The 18,232-nt window shown below is 38.4% G+C and overlaps 1 protein-coding gene across 1 annotated transcript in view; it reads left to right on the top strand.

The window, feature by feature from the left end:
* The window catches only part of UTP20 (UTP20 small subunit processome component), a 114,819-nt gene that overhangs the window by 37,500 nt on the left and 59,087 nt on the right, over positions 1 to 18,232 (top strand). Inside the window, exons 19-26 of the mRNA XM_064283688.1 lie at positions 411 to 487; positions 1,980 to 2,059; positions 2,300 to 2,543; positions 7,406 to 7,591; positions 10,771 to 10,861; positions 12,200 to 12,285; positions 13,690 to 13,815; positions 15,274 to 15,440. Of these exons, the coding sequence (XP_064139758.1) occupies positions 411 to 487; positions 1,980 to 2,059; positions 2,300 to 2,543; positions 7,406 to 7,591; positions 10,771 to 10,861; positions 12,200 to 12,285; positions 13,690 to 13,815; positions 15,274 to 15,440 (1,057 nt within the window). The remainder of the gene's footprint in view (positions 1 to 410; positions 488 to 1,979; positions 2,060 to 2,299; positions 2,544 to 7,405; positions 7,592 to 10,770; positions 10,862 to 12,199; positions 12,286 to 13,689; positions 13,816 to 15,273; positions 15,441 to 18,232) is intronic.

Genomic DNA, 18,232 nt, shown 5'->3' with positions numbered 1-18,232 from the left:
TCACAGTGTACTTCCTGGGACTCCTTGGCATCTGTGCTTTACTTTTCAAGACCTTTCAAGCTTGATCTTATCAGGCGATGACAGTGTTTGTTAGGAGGGGGATTTAATCGTGAGTCACATCTGCTTGTTTATATACATCCTTTATGTATGAAATGTCTGTAGTGAGTTTGCATACTGTATTTGCTTTGTTGATTCTTCTGTGTTAAACAGCGAGTGACATTTTGGGGAGAGGAGAGATTATTACATGCTGAAGTTTGGATTGGTGTCCACAGCTTTCTTGTCTTGAAGCACAAGCTTCTTTCCAAACCTCAGGTTGCCCAACTCAGCATATTTATGTTTCTGTGCTTCTGTCTCTGCCTTTCTGTTGTAGCTCATTACCGATTTACTAAACTAGCTTCCTGTTATTGTAGGTGCCACTTCGTTACCTATTAGGCATGTTATATGTTAACTTCAGTCCTCTCTGGGATCCTGTCATTGAACTCATAAGGTAAGTGTGGGCTGAATGAATGAAGCTGTTATGGTTTAATGACTGCAAAATGATGAGGTCAGGATTGCACTCCTAGCTGGAACTTAAGTGGTGGGTTTATACAGTATTTATAGCTACCTGAATTTTGGGGGGGGGACAAGGTGAAGAAAAAAATTAATATTTTTACTTGATACCAGGTTTTTCAGCAGTTCAAATGTTATGTGTATGTTTATTTGTGCATTGAAAAGCTTTGGAGAACATTAGGAGGACTTGCTTTTTTCACTTTTCATGATACTCTCTATTGTTAAATTTTTTACAGTAAGAAGGTATTTTATAATAATTGCCTGATTTTATTTATATATATTGAGTCATTGAGCCAACCTTTAATTTTAAAATAATGACCTTCAGAATCCTTGCTGTCTAGTATTCAAAAATCCTTTAGCTCTAAAAAGGACCTTAACAGTCACAAAGAAAACACATATGTTGCAGCTCAAATGTAGAAATCTGTCCTTTTGCAGACATTTTTCTGCAGATAGTCTCCTCTGGCTTTATATCAAGTTGGAAATAAGTCATGTGTGGCCTTTCAGAACCCGACTATTAGTTCTTATTTGACATAAGCAGAACAAACAGATCCTTTTCCAATTTAGAATCATTTGTTTGCCTTTTACTGCCCTTCAAAAGCCATCAAACCAGTATGCTAAAAGCCTTCTAACAACAACTTTGTTATTTTGTTTATTGTGCTTTTCAGAAGACAGGAGGAATCTGATGTGTGCATTACCAATAGCCACTATCAAAAATAATTGGTTTTTCACTTACTGGATGCTGATAGTGATTCTCCATAGCTGCCTAGGCTGTCTTCCTGTTGGACGCATCTTTCCGTCTGAATGTTGATTTATTTTCCATGTGTAGTCCAAAGCATAGAGTTCATGTCTTATTTAAAGCATATGCATATTCTTAGAAAATTAATGACAAAAAATATCAAAATTTCGAGATAAAATTAGTGCTAGGATTTCAAATTATAAAAAAGTTTTATATAATTCATCTCATTTTTCCTCTTTAAGTTCTAAAAGGCTTGTTTCATGTAGTGAGTGAGTGCTTATTTTACCTTATATTAATGATAAATACCATTTTCATGTGGAGGAAAAACCAAAATTTTAAATTGGCCTTGAAGGAACTGATTATTCTGTGCAAGTAAAGGCCTTCTCTTTCCCTTAATGGCCCATACCCTGTACCTTATAGCCTTTGCTCCATTGCTATTTTTGTGCCTTTAAAAATAGTCTTTTTATAGGATTCTACTTACATTTTTTAAAATACCCTTCAGCCCTTTATGACTATGAAAATAATTTGTGCTCATTGCAGGAATTTTGAAAAATATAAAAAAGTACAAAAGTTATATACAACCCCGCATTCAAGAATAACCTGATTAACATTTTAGATACATCCTTTCAGTCTTTTGAGGTACCACAAAATAAGGATCACACCATGTATTTAGTTTTGTGGCTTTTTCTCTTAGCTCTCACGCACATGAAATGGAAAATAAGCAATTTTGGAAAGTCTACTATGAACATCTAGAGAAAGCAGCTACACATGCTGGTATGTAAGGGAGCCTAAAGGGGCTGGGAAGACAGGTGGTTGTTTAAATGTCTCATTTTTAATGCTTAATTACATAGGAAATCGGGAAACAGATGTGAAAATGTATTATCTTTGGTAACTTTTGAATATGGTTTCTCAATTGCTTCCTTATAGTACTAGGGAAAGAAATGCCCGCTTTTGAGAAAACACAGAACAAGTGGTAACATTTCTCTAGTAGTTACAGTGACTTCTGTCTTGCAGAGAAAGAGTTGCAAAATTATGAACGAGATGAAGAGAAGTCCATTGGAGACGAAAGTTGGGAGCAGACCCAGGAAGGAAATATTGGAGCCCTTTATCATACGCAGTTAGCATTGAAAACTGACTGTCGGGAAAGACTGGACCACACCAACTTTCGATTTTTGCTCTGGCGCGCTCTGACAAAATTCCCAGAGAGAGTAGAGCCACGGTCCAGGGAGCTCTCTCCGCTTTTTTTGAGATTTATCAAGTAAGTGTTCTCTCTCCTAGAAATATGTCCTTGATTTGGGGTGAAGAGGAGAAGGTAAAAACTATTAACCTTCCAGATTGCCTGAGGTCTTCTTAGACATCTGTCACGTTTTCAAATTGTTGGTACATCTGTAAAGCCATGGCTCTATCAAATCAGAACTTTACTGATTTTGTTCACCACTTAATTTTACATGAAACCAAATTTAACCAGCCCATAGCAGTATTAATAAAGAAAATTCCAGGTTACAAAATAAGAAAGACCATATTAAATTGCATCAATGTACAAAGGCCTTGTTACTTCTAGCCCTGTTGTTCATTGTTTCATTGACTGCCTGGGGCTTAAGGATTTTTACCAGTGACCCAGCCCCGTCCTCAGAGGCCTTCTCTGTGCTTCAGGAGGACACATTCCACCCTGTTTTGAGCTTTTTGATGTTTCTCATGATGATGACGAAAGTATTCTCAAAGACTAGCAGGAGCTTTCTGGAGCGTTGTTTTATTTTGACTGGGTGTGCTGTGTGAGAATCTCATTGCTTTAAAACTCTTAACAATGAGACATGTGGTGTGTTGAATAATATTAAGCAGTCAATTAAAAGCATGAGTTCCAATAATATTTCTTTATGTGAGAAAATGCTGTAGGGTTAGGTTAAGCAGGCTACAAACCACAACATGCCCGGCTCGTTCAAGGAACAGCAAAGAGGTCTGAGCAGCTATAGCAGAGTGATCCAGGGAGAAGGTAGTTGGAGATAAGGTCAGAAACAGGAAACCAAATTGTGGAAGGCCTTTAAGTGCTAGTAAGGTCTTTGGCTTTTACTTGCAGTGAGATGGGAAGCCATTGGAAAGTTTAAGCAGAAGAATGAAATGACTTAAGTTTTCTGAAAAGAACCGTGGTGACTCAACAATTAAGTACTCAATTGCTAACTGAAAGGTTGGCAATTCGAACCCACCCCATGGCTCCTCAGGAGAAGGACCTATTGAACTGCTCCTGTAAAGATTACAGCCTAGAAAACCCTATGGGGCAGTTCTACTCTGTCATATGGGGTCACTGTGAGTCGGAATCGACTCAGCGGCACTCTGAAGGAGTTTTCTGGCTGCTGGGTTGAGAACAGACAGTAGGATGGCAGTGGTAAAAACTGGGACAAGTTAGGAGAGATTGGAAAAGTTCAGACAAGAAATGATCATGGCGGCTTGACCAAGATTATCGTAGTGAGATGATGAGGGTTGGTTGGATTCTGGATTTATTTTGAAGGATTTCAATTAAATTTTTAAGGGTTGCAAGTAAACCAGCCTGCAGGATTTGCTAACAGATCAGATGTGGGGTGAGTTGGTGTAGGAATGTTGAGGTGGAATCAAGACTGTGTCTTAAGGCTTTGACCTGAATAATTGGAAGAAGAGTGTTACCATTTACCTAGATGGTGAGAGATGGGGGAGTTGCAAGTTTGTGGGAGAAAGTCAAAAGCTCATTTCTGGATATGTTAAGTTTGGAATACTGGTAGATATCCAAGTAGAGATATGAAGTAGGCAGTTGGATTTAAGAGTTAGTAGTTCAAGGGAGAGGTTTGATCTGGAGATAATAAATTTGGGGATCACCAGTATATTATGGAGAGTATTTAAAATTATAAAACAGGAATGAAGTCACCTGGAATGTGAGTGTAGAGAGAGGACTTCTAAGGACTGACTCAGTATTTAGTTGGGAGATGAGGAGGAGCCAGGAAAGAAGATCAAGAAGCAGTGATCAGAGTGATAGAATAAGATCCAAGACCACTTATAGTCCTAGAAGCCAAGTGAAGAGAATATTTCAAGGAGGGAGTAATCAGTTGAGTCAGATGTATCTGAGAGGTCAAATAAGGTGAAGAATAAGAACTGTTAGCTTTGAAAACATGGATGTGACCTTAGCAAGAGTTGTTTTGATTAACCTGGTAGGGATGAAAGCCTGATTAGAATGACTCAAGAGAAAATGAAGAAGAAATGGAAACAGCAAGTGTGGTTAGTTCTTGCTGTAAAAAAAGAAACAGATAAAAAGTAACAGGTGAAAGGGGATATTGGGACAGAACAGGAGATGTTGTTGTTGAGGTTTTTTTTTTTTTTTTAAGATTTAAGCTGCATGTATGGCTGTCATGCAGGTAGGAATGATCCAGAAGAGGGGAACATTGGTGATGCAAGAGAAAAAGAATAAAATTGCTAGAGCCATGCCTTTGAGTAGGTAAGAGATGACGAGGTCCAGTGCATAAGTGAAAAGGTTTATATGAATAATTCACCTGTACAAAGGTTACAAGCAAAGATGCTGGCAGGTCGGTACGTATGGTGGTGGAAGAGTAATGATTTTCTCTTTTTGCATAATTCTTTGAGCTATAATTTATTTATAGAATGAGAGCAGTGATATTTGGCTTCCCTGCCTTGTTTTGGAGATAAAATAAAATAATGTTTATCAGTTGTCTTGTGAATTGCAAAGGTTGTACAGATGCAGGAGCCCTGGTGACACAGTGGTTAAGAGCTCAGCTGCTAACCAAGAGGTCAGCAGCTTGAATCCACCAGCTGCTCCCTGGAAACTCTGTGGGGCAGTTCTACTCTGTTCTATAGGGTGGCTATGAGTCAGAACCAACTCAACGGCAACAGGTACGGGTATAGAAATGCAGAAGCCCTGGTGGCGCGGTGGTTAAGAGCTATGGCTGCTAACCAAAAGATCGACAGTTTGAATCCACCAGCTGCTCCTTGGAAATCCTGTGGGGCAGTTCTGCTCTGTCCTGTAGAGTCACTATGAGTCAGAATGGACTTGGCGGCAACAGGTTTATACAAATGCAAACTAGTACTAATGGTGTTAGTAGAAGGCGAATTTTCTTACCATGTTCATTTTCCAGGTTTTCTCCCAAAGAAAGAAACAGATTACCCCTTAGCCTAAGAATAAAAATCTTACTCTATAGTACAAGGTGCTGTAGAGGTAGGGATAGAGAAAGGAGCATGTATGGGAAGTGGGTACCTGAATTTAAGACTTAGAGACTGGTTGAGGATACCTCATTTAAAGTTAGTTGGCACTGATTACCTATAAGTAATGCTTTTATAGATGACCCAAACTAATAAAAGGCCCAGATGTTCTAGCTTTTAAATATATTATGAGTTTTTGGGGGGAAGAAGAGGAGAACTAGGTATTTGTGTTTCTAAATCTGGTTTCAATTAATTTGATATTAGAACTAACGTATGGGTCCCATGTAAACATTCTGAGAGGAGCCGAACCAGGAGCAGGAATGAAAGACTGACAATGGTGGCAATATCCCAACCATAAGTAACACTTAGTGAGCACCTACTGTGTGCCAGATACTCATGTAAGTGCTTTGCAGGGTTATCTCATTAAATAAATAAATGAGTGACTATGGTGTGCATGGAGATAGAGGCTAAAAATGTGAAATGTGGCTAAATGAATGTTGAGAGTGCAATAGGGGTGTTATTGGGTGGATGTGGCACAATTTGTAGCTTACAGAGCAACTTACCTCATTTTATTCATTCATCCATTTGATATTTATTAAATACTAGATACTACGAGGTGAGAATACAAAGTTGAAGAAGGTACTGTCCCAGTCCTCAAGTTGTAGTTTTGTGCAGTAACCTGGAGTCTAACGTGTATTAATCTAGAGTTCTTTCAGGTGTGTTAGTAGAGTGTTATCCTCAAATGTATGTTATTTTATCAGTGTGTCTTTAGCCCAGTGACATGCACAAAATAGACAACAAATTAATTGTTGAGTAAACAAATAAAAATGACAAAAAATTCTCCCAGTGGTCACCTATCAGCCAAAAGACAGAGTGGCTCATAAATAATACCACCTGTGAGCACTGTGCTCCTCTAAACAATCATCTAAATGAAACCTAAAGGTCGACATTTACCCTAGACCAAAGATGAGAAGGTAAGGGGGACAAGGAAGCTAGATTAATGGAAGCAGAACCATCAGAATGGAAATGATAAAAATGCTGACACATTGTGAAAAGTGTAACCGATATCCCTGAATAAGATGTGTAGAAATTGTTGAATGATAATCTAATTTGCTATGTAAATTTTCTCCAAAAACAGTAAAATATTTTTTTAGAAAAGAAAGTGACATAAAACTAATGCATCTTCAAGATCACATCAGTTAACCGCAACAATGGGCCAAAATTTAAGGGATGGAATTTAATAAGGACAAATACAAATACTTAGTAATAGTTCAAGGGACTTTAGGAGAGACAAAACATAAAGACTCACAATGTGAATCTGTGTCATGTTGTGGCTGCCGCTAAAAGTAAAAGAAGTCTTTGTCCCATATGTCTTATCAGACCATATCTGAGCCCTGAATTTTGTTATAGTGCTGTATTTTTTTAATGGACACTGGCAGTGTAAAACATATCTGGTAAAAAGTGGCCAGCATGGTCCTAATGTTATAGTTGAATCATTTAATACAATCCACCCCCCACTGCAGCTCCAGAGACAGGAAGGCTGTTTTAGCTCAGTTCAAAATAGACATTTCGAATATTTTCAGCAGCTTAAAACATGGAATGAGGTGTCTTCTACGGTTAGTTGAGTGAGTGATGTGTCAAACAGGGTACCATATTTTTGGTAAATAATGTGCCCACATATATAACACACATAGCACACTAGAAAAATAATGCACGAGGGAGTTATGAGGTTGGCCAAAAACATAACACACACATTACTTGCATAAAAATGTGGTATTTAAGGGGTGCTGAATAAAAAAGCACAATGTTGTATAGTTGGCTTGACTCCAGTGCCTCTGATGTCCCTGCACTGTGTGAGCCATGAACGTCTTCTGTCTCCTAAACAGAACTAGGACATTTCAGATTAAAGTGCACTCTATTCCATCCCACTCTCTTCCACTACAGCAATGAGTATTACCCAGCGGATCTGCAAGTCGCGCCAACCCAAGATCTGCAAAGAAAAGGCAAAAGGGTGGTGGCAGAGGAAACGGAAGAAGAACCAACAGCCGGAGATGATGAGGAGTTGGAAGAAGAGGAGGTGCCCCAAGACGAACCCACACAGAAAAGAAAGACAAGAAGAGCTGCAGCAAAGTAAGTTCAACCTTGTTCAACATCTGTGGACCCACAGCTCTAGGAGGAACAGAAGAGAGAGGTGTCCGATGGTCTAAATGTGAGATATTCTGGTACCTATGAGCAACTCAGATAATTATTTGCAGTAAGTTCTACATTTCTACATCTCCTGGGATTTTTCTTTTACAGCCCAAAGAAAACTGTCAGTTTTTTGGTTGGTTGCTTGTTATTTGTTCTTTTCTTTCTTTCCCTTATTAGTCTCAGAATGTTGGAATTGTAGGGACTTTGGGGCCTGGAATGCTGAAGTGGTCTTTGTGACCTGTGTCACTGACCTTCACAGCACCGGAGCATCATACGCTTGTGCTGGGGAACACGTAATGGCATATCTTTTCCTTATAAATGAGCATGTCAGCACTTCTCTCCTGCCTGTTGACTTGTCTCCTTCTGCATACTTTTTTACGTGCAGTTGTTATACTCTTTTTCTTATTCTCTAGGTTATCCATTTGCCTACGTTGTTAAAAACCTTTAAAAAAAAAAAAAAAAGTGAGCTTTCAAAAATTAACGTCAACTTACTTGAAAATTGTCTGAATTAGGATCTCAGAGATCCACTGATTGGTGATACTGTGTTATTGTAACACTTTAGGTCTCAACTGGATATGCCTATTTCTTGAGTAATTTCCCATGAGCCATTTATTAATTCATTCACTCAGCAATGTGCTGAGTACCTCTGTGCCAGGTGCTGGGGATACAGAGATGAATTGTACAGTGTCCGTGTTACAGGAGTCATAGTCTAATGTATGCTGTGGTATGAGTGAGATTTTTAAAGCACTCATGGGATCACATGGATTGACATAGTGGCTGAAACAACGGCTGTGAAAATAGCCCAGGACTGGGCAATGTTCTGTTATACCCAAGGTCACCATGAGTTGGAGCTGACTCAACAGCAACTAACAATAACTAAAAAGTGCATGGAAAAAATTGCTTAAATCTACCAAAAAGAGTCTAGAAAGATTTTCAGAGAAGAGGGCACCTTGGAAGCTGAAAGATGAGAGTTTGCTAGGCATGGGGAAGAACTTGCCAGCTATTGGAAATAATGTGTGAAGCCCAAGGACGGGAAAGATTAGGGCCAAAGTCCTTGAAACTATAGTTCTTTCTCTGCCTCTGCCTTCTCAGGGGTCTCAGCATTCTGTCTGTACTACTTTCTCCGAGACAAAGATTGCTGTTTTCTTTTTTATATCTTCCGGTATAATACCTGGCAAAAGATTCGTGCTCAGTACAATTGCTGAATAAATAAGTAAGCCATTTATCGGCTCGTACCTCTTACTTTCCAACCCCTGGACCTTTGCTTGTGCCTCCCTCCACCCCCCTTTCTGCAATGCCTTTGCCTCATCTCTGCCAATTGAAATTCTGTTCATGCTTTGAGACACAGTTCCAGTGCTGCAGCTTCACTGAAGTATTTCCCTCTTTTGAACTAAAAGTTATCATACCCAACTCTAAACTTTGGTAATAGTCATGTGTACCTCCATCATGGCACTACTCATTGCCTTGGGTATTAGTTGTTATAGATCTCCTGTGCAAATCAGAAACTCTTTAAGGATAAGGCCCATGTCTTAGTTTTTCTGCCCCTAGAGCCAAACCTAGAAAAGTGCTGAAATACACCCTCACCGAAAATGTGAATGTGTTAATAATCATCACACATTTCTGGTGCCATCTCAGTATATTCATAGGCAAAATATATAATCCTTCATGGAGGATGCTTCTCATTGGCAAGGATGTATCGAGAGTGTGTAAGTTAGCTCCTGTTCTCTTTGGCTCTTTAAGGTTACACAGCACATAGAAGAGAGGAGTAGATGTTTCAGTAGAAAATGTTTAAAGTTTATTGGTAAACTACAGGGCTCAGTGCTAATAAGAACTTACGGAGTATTTTAGCTACTTATAAAAAATACTGCCCTACTTACCCCTCTTTCTCTACAATATCTAAAGAGGTTATAATTTCCAGCTTAGTTTCTGTATATTAACTAGCAGGACTTTCACAGTTTTGCTTTCTTTAGCTCAGGAGCAGTGAAGTTTTAATGTTTTACCTAAACTCTTAGGGGCAGAAACACCACAGCTTGGGTTCTTTCATTTAATCTTCACACCAAAGCTGGTAGGCCTCACTCTTCCTTATCAAGATGAGGAAACTGCGACTCTGGGACATTAATTAAGGAACCTTCCCCAGAGTCACACAGCTGAGAATGGCAGTCACACCACCATACAGCCTGGTTTCCACCTCTCTTCACTTCTCACTTTCCCTGTCTTGAAACAGGCAAATAAAAATCTCTTCAGATCTTAACAGTTTATCTATTCAGAGTATTTGAAAGTTCAAATACATCTTACAGATTAAACACAGAAAATCCTTTTCCCAAGGTATTTTTTAAGCCTCATAGTGTTGGGGTTTGAAAGTCAGGTGAGTAAATGCTGTACAAGCTCTCTCCTCAGTCTGTTTTAATAGAAAAGTGAGTGTTCTCTGAGGCATTCCCACCTTCAAATTCAACTTTTAACTGTAGAATATAGATCTTTCTTCCTCCTTGGTAAGCAAAAGCTGTGGTTACCTACACTCGGACACCTGTTCCCTGACGTAGTTTGTGTTAGGAAGGTCAGGGCAGACATAGTTTACCACTTTCCTGTCTATTGCAGAGAATCTAGGCCAGGAATAATTTCAAAAGTCAACTGTGTTCAATTTTGTGGTGTATTACTTTCTGCATTTGGTTTAATTAGACCATCCTAAGCACAGCCTGAGGAGCCCTGGTGGCGTAATAGCTGAGAGCTACAACTGCTAACCAAAATGTCAGCAGTTCAAATCCACCAACTGCTCCTTGGAAACTGTATGTAACAGTTCTACTCTGTCCTATAGGGTTGCTGTGAGTCGGAATCGACTCGAAAGCAACAAGTTTGTTTTTTTGGGAAGCACATCCTGAATGATTTCTCTGGAGGTGGGGAGTCTGGATTTCAGGGAGAGGTCTGCCAACATTTGGCATTTCTGGAGAATAATTTCCTAATTGCAAATAATTAAAACTTGTTTGGATAGCTAACCGTGGAACTATAATCAGGGTGTTTGGGGTACTTGCCAGAAAGAATAAAATTGGTGGGAATATCATCTTGCAAAGATAATCTCTGTTCTTTAATTCTATAACACCCTCTTTCTGTTTTGTTTTTGTTAGGCAGTTAATTGCTCATTTACAAGTTTTCTCAAAGTTTTCAAATCCACGGGCCTTGTATCTGGAATCCAAATTATATGACCTCTATCTTCAGGTAGGTAAAATAAATCCTTGGCACTACAATTCTTTGTGAAATTTTCTGCCTTTTTTTTTTTTTTTTGCCAAAGTAAATTTCAGGTTTTTAATAATACTTGGTTAATTGAGTAAAAATACACAACACAGTGCGGGTGTTACGGCTAGAGAAACTTGAACAGCTCGGCTTCAGATTAACAACTGATGCTTCTTATGGTTCAAAACGCTGAATAAGATCACATTATAGGCCTGGCCTACAATGAAGTCAGCAAAGTAACAATGAAGTCAGAGTCGTAAAGACTGTCAGGCACATGTGCAGTTCAGTTGTCATGTGTCGTTAGAGTTGAACATTGTCCAACTTTCCATTATGACTCCCGACACTGACACTAACTTCACTGTGGACCAGGCCATAGCCTGCTATACGCCAGTGTTTTGAACAGTAAATCATAAAATTGAGCATCTGTGAGTGAACATCTGAGAATGATGACATTAGCAAATTACGTGCTGCAACATTGTATGTGGTACGTATTACTAAGATGTACAAAACAAAACAAAAATGCTGGATGGTCGTTTAGGGCGGTTCACCATAACTCAAATATGCCACAAGTCGAGAACTTAATATAGGTGTTAGTCATATCGCCCTTTTAGAAGTTAAGTCGACTTTCGTGGCAGACGTCGGATTCCAAGGACTGTTAGATTGAGTGAAAGCAGAGAGCTGGAATGGTGGTCCGTTGCAGTCACAGTGTATGACCCTGCATTCCAGAAAAGACTGCAGAAGAATTTAATGTCAGGAACAGTGAGCTTTGAATATCATTTGAAACCACTTGAGAGAATGAAATTTTGATCTTCTGTTGAATGTCCTTTAGATTAAACTTCCACCATTTCGGCAGAATTTATGTATGTTCTGCCCACAATTCAGATATATGCTTTGTTTATAAAGCCAGAGCTCAAAAGTCTCAGTTGTCCACAGGAAGCAAAGTCCTGAACTTCTTCATCAGAGAGGCCTCAGAACCAGGTCTCCTTTCCTGGCATCTTATTGGCTGCTTGTTACCTTTACCATATTGTCAGAGATTTGCCTCATCACATTACCAGCCCTGTAGAAAATTGGCTCTGGCCAAAAGACTGGCAAATCCTGAGGGTCTGGCATGTGGGATGCAGGCATCGAGAGTTTTACTGTCATTTTTTTTCTTTGCATATATTTCCCACCAGGAAAATGGGAGGTAGTTGTCAGGTGTCAGCTCTAACCTTGTGTACAAATTTAGATTTGAGGAAATCTAATTTAGCATATGAACAAAAGTAAATTGCTATCCCATGTTATGTAAGTGATTGTATTAATTTTTCCATATAATATCATTCTTAGTTGTTGCTACACCAAGATCAAACAGTACAAAAAATAACCCTGGATTGCATAATGACATATAAGCATCCACACATCCTCCCTTATAGGTAAGTTATTTGATATTGAAGAAATTTTCTTTGCTAATTTTTTTTTTGTACTTTAGGTGAAGGTTTACAGAGCAAATTAGTTTCTCATTAAACAATACACATATTATTTTGTGACATTGGCTGCCAACCCCACAACATGTCAACACTCTCGACCTTGGCTTCCCCATTACCAGCTTCCCTGTCCCCTCCTTCCTTCTTATCCTTGCTCCTGGGTTGGTATGCCCATTTAGTCTCATTTTGTTTTATGGGCCCATCTAATCTTTTGACTAAAGGACGAACCTCAGGAGTGACTTCAGTACTGAGGTCAAAGAGTGGCTGGGAGCCATACTCTTGGAGTTTCTCCAGTCTCTGACAGACCAGTAAGTCTGGTCTTTCTTTGTGAGTTAGGATTTTGTTCTACATTTATCTCCAGCTCTCTCTGGGACCCTGTATTGTGATCCCTGTCAGAACAGTCATTGGTGGTAGCCAGGCACCATCTAGTTGTGCTGGACTCAGTCTGGTGGAGGCTGTGGTAATTGTGGTCTCTTAGTCCTTTGGACTAATCTTTCCCTTGTGTCTTTGGTTTTTTTTATTCTTCCATGCTCCAGACAGGGTGGGACCAGTGGAGTCTCTTAGATGGCTGCTCACAAGCTTGTAAAACCCCATACACTACTCACCAAAGTAGGATGTAGAACATCTTCTTTATAAACTGTTATGCCAATTGAGCTAGATGTTCCCTGACACCATGGCGCCCAGCCCTCAGCCCGGTATTTCTGTCCCTCAGGGAGTTTGGATGTGTCTGTGAAGTTGCCATGACCTTGCATTGGTCAAGTTTTGCGGACTTCCCCAGTATTGTGTACTGTCTTACATTTCATTTTTGGCTGATTTTTATCCTGGTACCTGAGAGCCCCTTCTAAAATAATTTTTTGAAGGCCTGGAAAATTTACCTCTTTTCTAAGGTAACCCTAGTGCCATTTCCAGGCCAGAAATGAAATCTGGAAATATATTTGTTTGTTAAGAGTAGTTCTGCATAGATAATAAAGTAGAAAAGAGACTATTAATTGAAAAATATGTGTTGAGGTTATATCATTTTACTCTCCTTCTAATATAATACGGTAAAATTTTGGTGATTACTTAGGGAATCATAATCACGCTAAGAATTGAAGAAAGCTTTAGTATCATATTTTTTTGAATATGTGAATCATTGACTAAGTCTAGTCCCTTAGAACCCCTTTTACCTTTTAAAATTTGAAAACTTGTCATTTTGGAAGGTATTTTTATGAGCATTTTCCTTTACAAATGTCAACCACAACATGGACTATTCTTTAAGGCCTTATTTTATTTAGATACATTATTCTACTCATGCCTTTTTTTGAAAGTACTCTTGATTATTAAATGATTATGCTATATTTCCTATTTTTAAAGGGAAAACTTGCAAAGATTGCTTGAAGACAGAAGCTTTAAGGAAGAAATAGTGCATTTTAGCATTTCAGAAGACAATACGATAGTGAAAACAGCCCACCGAGCAGATCTGTTTCCTGTTTTGATGAGGCATGTATATCGTTCAAAAACTGATTTTTTAAAAGCTGATTAAGAAAAAAAAAAACAGTCGTGAGTGTAGAATTATAATTCTTTCAGCAACTGTAATGGAATATTTCATTTTGTATTATCTTTTGGATTTTTTTTTTTTTTTTTTTTAATTGGACCTTTTGGGGAAGTCAAATTGTTGGAGAGACTGAATTTATAATTTTTTGTCCTTGGCACAAATACTTTCCATGGTATTATTTTAATAATAATAACGTTAAATTTAAATGCAACATTTCTCCAAGTTTAAGTGTTCGGGAATAGTTTCTAAAAATCATGTAATATTTAATACTACACTTTTTGTTATAAATAATGGAACACACAAATGATCCATAAATTACTCGAAGATCGCCTTTTCTTGGCACAAGGAAGAGTGCAAAGAGGTCCTATTACTGAAAATTTTGAGAACCATTCTTTGCCTTTTTCGTGTTAAATTAACAGCTTTTATCATGTTAAGAGGGTGGCTTCTATTACTAGGTTATTTAGAATTTTATCAGGAATGGATGTTAAATTTTACAAAAAATACCTATTAAACATGTATTAAAATGGTTATATATATATACTTTTTTCTATGACTATTGATCTATAGTAATGTAATAGATTTGACTAATGAATCTTTCTTACATTCCTGGGATAAATTTTATTTAGTTTTAATACTGCGCTAGATACAGTATTTTGAAACTCTGTGTTTTATGTTTATAAACATGATTAGTATGTAGTTTTATTTTTGTCCATTGACCTCTTTTTAGTATCATGATTGTACCAACTTTACAAATGAAAAAGGACAATTTCCTTTTTTCTCTCTGCTCTAAAACTTTATAACATGGAAATTATGATACCCTTGAAAGCTTAAAAAATTTACCTGTAAAACTGTATGAGCTTCATGTTTTCCTATGATTATTGGTCCATTCAGGTTATCTTCTTCAGTAGTGTTTGCTAACTTACATTTATGTTCTTTCTAGAAAATTATCATTTAATTGGAATCTTTTTACTCTCTTGCGTGCTTTTTTTGGTTGTTTTGTTTTTGCCTATAGTTGTATTTTCTTATTTCAAGTCCTTTTAATCCTTATCCTTATGTTTTCCTTTTTCCTTGATTAGACTAATACTTTGATATGCCTGCTTTATTGATTTTTTTCTCATGCAACGAACTACCTTCCCGCTTTATCAATTCCACTGCTTGTGTGTTTTTCAGAGTACTGATTTCTGGCCTTTGTCTTTACTCTTCTTTCTCCTGCTTCCCTTACCCTTGTTTTATTGTTATTTTTCTTACATCCTAAGTTAAATATCTAATTTCTATTTTCAGTCCTCCTTTTTATAATCCATTTACATCTGTTCAGTTGCTATTTTTGCCTTTCTGAAAAACAAGAACAAGTATTGTATTTTAGAATTAAAATGCAAACAAGTAATGTTCTTCTTACTTTTTAGGATTTTGTATGGACGAATGAAGAACAAGACAGGGACTAAAACTCAGGGGAAATCTGCTTCAGGCACCCGCATGTCCATTGTTCTGAGGTTCCTCGCAGGGACCCAGCCTGAGGAGATCCAGATATTCTTAGACCTGCTGTTTGAACCTGTGAAGCACTTCAAGAATGGTAACTATCAACTGCCACTCACTCCTGAGTGTGTCTTGTCTGCTTTAGGCTTCTAATGCCTCAGGCTAAGTTCCCTATGCTCCTAGACTTCATTCTAACTGCATTGCTCCTCCTGAACTTGACGGTGGTGTTTTTACTGAAACACAATTCCTTTGAATATTAGATGGAATTAAGCAAAGCTCCCAAATGATCTGAGGACTGTGAGCATCCGTAAGTAAGTAAACCCAATTAGAAAATGTATACTTTTTGTCCTGCATTTGGGCCATTTGAAAAATGAATACTTACCCATATACAAAGAATTTCTTCTAAGCAATTTCCAACATGTTGCAAAATTAATCTTAATTGTTTTGCATTTATTCATTCACTGAGTCATTCAGTTATTGAGTAATGACTTGTTGAATGCCCCAACACTCTGCTAAGTTCAAAATAGAAAAGTGAAGAATTACACTCTGCCCTCAAGAACCTTGCAGTCTTTATGAAATGGATGTAATAGTGTGTACAGTGAGCTGTAATGCTCTGTGGTATGTACTGTGTTATGCAATGTTAGTAATTACTAATAATAACAATGGCTAACATTTATTGCCACCACTTTGCTACCGAGGTCTCAGGTTCTCACTCAGCGCGACTACAGAGACACGAAATGGGTGAAAGCGAAAGAAGCAGCTTTATTTGGTTGGCCGAGTAAAGGAGCACACTGGGACATGTGTCTCCAAGATGGCTCCCTGAACAATGGCTGAAACAGTTATTATTAGGGATAAGAACCAAGGAAGGGTCCTGGCAGGAAGAAGCAAAGTTGCTGATTGATGGGGCCCAAAAAGGCATTCATGGATCAGTTCTATTGTCTGCCCTTGCTCAGTCCGAAAGGAGTGTCTTCAAACAGGACCTTTTAGGCTCAGACTCTTCTTTTCTGAAATTCTTCCCCCAAACTTGGGCTGCTAAAGTTTCGTTTTGTCCTGCAGGAGAATAGTTCCAGGGTCACCCAGAGGACAGGGTCGATGGTTCTGCGCATGTCAGGCAGGCCAGATTTGGTCTTAACTGGTTCTGTGGTCTGTGACCCCAGCCTCTTGTCTTTCTTGTGCAGGAAGTTGGCCACTTGCCTAAAAAACATCTGGAAAAACCAGTTAGAAGGAGAAGTGACTCATGATACTCTACTTACAAATTGGGGTTGGTAATGGTACCCCGAGGTTGTTGGCCTCAACTTGTCTGTCAGTTTGTTGTATTGTGGTGGCTTGTATTTTGCTGTGATGCTGGAAGCTGTGCCAGCATGGTCACCCAAGCTGGACAGGTTTCAACAGAGCTTCCAGACTAAGACAGACTGGAAAGAAGGACCTGGTGGTCTACTTCTGAAAAAATTGGCCAGTGAAAACCTTATGAATAACAGCAGAACGTTGTTTGATGATATAGTGCTAGAAGATGAGCCCCTCAGGTTGGAAGGCACTCAAAATATGACTGGGAAAGAGATACCTTCTCAAAGTAGAGTCGATCTTATGGTGTGGATGGAGACAAGCTTTTGGGGTTTTCCTTTGCTGGTGTGGCACGACTCAAAATGAGAAGAAACAGCTGCAAACATCCATTAATAATTGGAGCATTAACGTACGAAGTATGAATCTAGAAAATTGGAAGTTGTCGAATGAAAGTGAATGCATAAGCATCAATATTTTAGGCATTAGTGAGCTGAAATGTACTAGTACTGGCTATTTTGAATCAGACATTCACATGGTCTACTATGCTGGGAATGACAAGTTGAAGAGGAATGACATCACATTCATTGTCAAAAAGAACATTTCAAGATCTATCCTGAAGTACAAGACTGTTAGTGATAGGACAATATTCATATGCCTACAAGGAAGACCAATTAGTATGACTATTATTCAAATTTACGCACCAACCACTAATGTTAAAGATAAAGAAACTGAAGATTTTTACCAACTTCTGCAGTCTAGAATTGATCACACATGTAATCAAGATGCCCTGATAATTACTGATGCTTGGAATGTGAAAGCTGGAAACAAAGAAGAATCAGTTCGAAAGTGTGGCCTTGGTGATAGAAACAAGGCCAGAGATCTCATGACAGAACTTTGCAAGATCAATGACTTATTCATTGAAAATACCTGTTTTCAGCAACATAAGCAGTGATTAAACACTTTGCCAAATGGAATACACAGAAATCAAATCAACTACATTTGTGGAGAGGGACAATGGAGAAGATCAATATCATCAGTCAGAGCAAGGCCAGGGTCTGACTGCGAACAGACCATCAGTTATTCATATGCAAGTTCAAGTTGAGCCTGAAGAACATCAAGTCCACAAGAGCCAAAGTATGACCTTGCGTATATCCCACCAAATATAGAGATTATCTCGAGAATAGATTTGACACATTGAGCACTAATGAACAAAGACCAGAAGAGTTGTGGCATGACATCAAGGACGTCATACTTGAAGAGAGCAAAAAGTCATTTAAGAGACAGGAAAGAAAGAAAGACCAAAAGGGTTGCCAGAAGAGACTGTGAAACTTGCTCCTGAACATAGAGTAGCTAAAGCGAATGGGAGAAATGATGAAGTAAAAGAGCTGAACAGAACATTCAAAGGGCGACTTAGAAGACAAAGTAAAGTATTAAAATGAAATGTGCAAAGACCTGGAAATAGAAACCCAAAAAAGAAGAACACACTCAGGATTTCTGAAGCTGAAAGAACTGAAGAAAAATTCAAGCCTTGAAGTGTAATATTGAATGACGCAGGAAACATCAAAAGAAGATGGAAGGAATACACAGAGGATACGTTGACCAAAAACA

The sequence above is a fragment of the Loxodonta africana genome, chromosome 4 (assembly GCF_030014295.1).
Source record: "Loxodonta africana isolate mLoxAfr1 chromosome 4, mLoxAfr1.hap2, whole genome shotgun sequence".
In the NCBI taxonomy this organism is placed as follows: Eukaryota; Metazoa; Chordata; class Mammalia; order Proboscidea; family Elephantidae; genus Loxodonta; species Loxodonta africana.
This window is presented reverse-complemented; position numbering and strand designations above follow the sequence as displayed.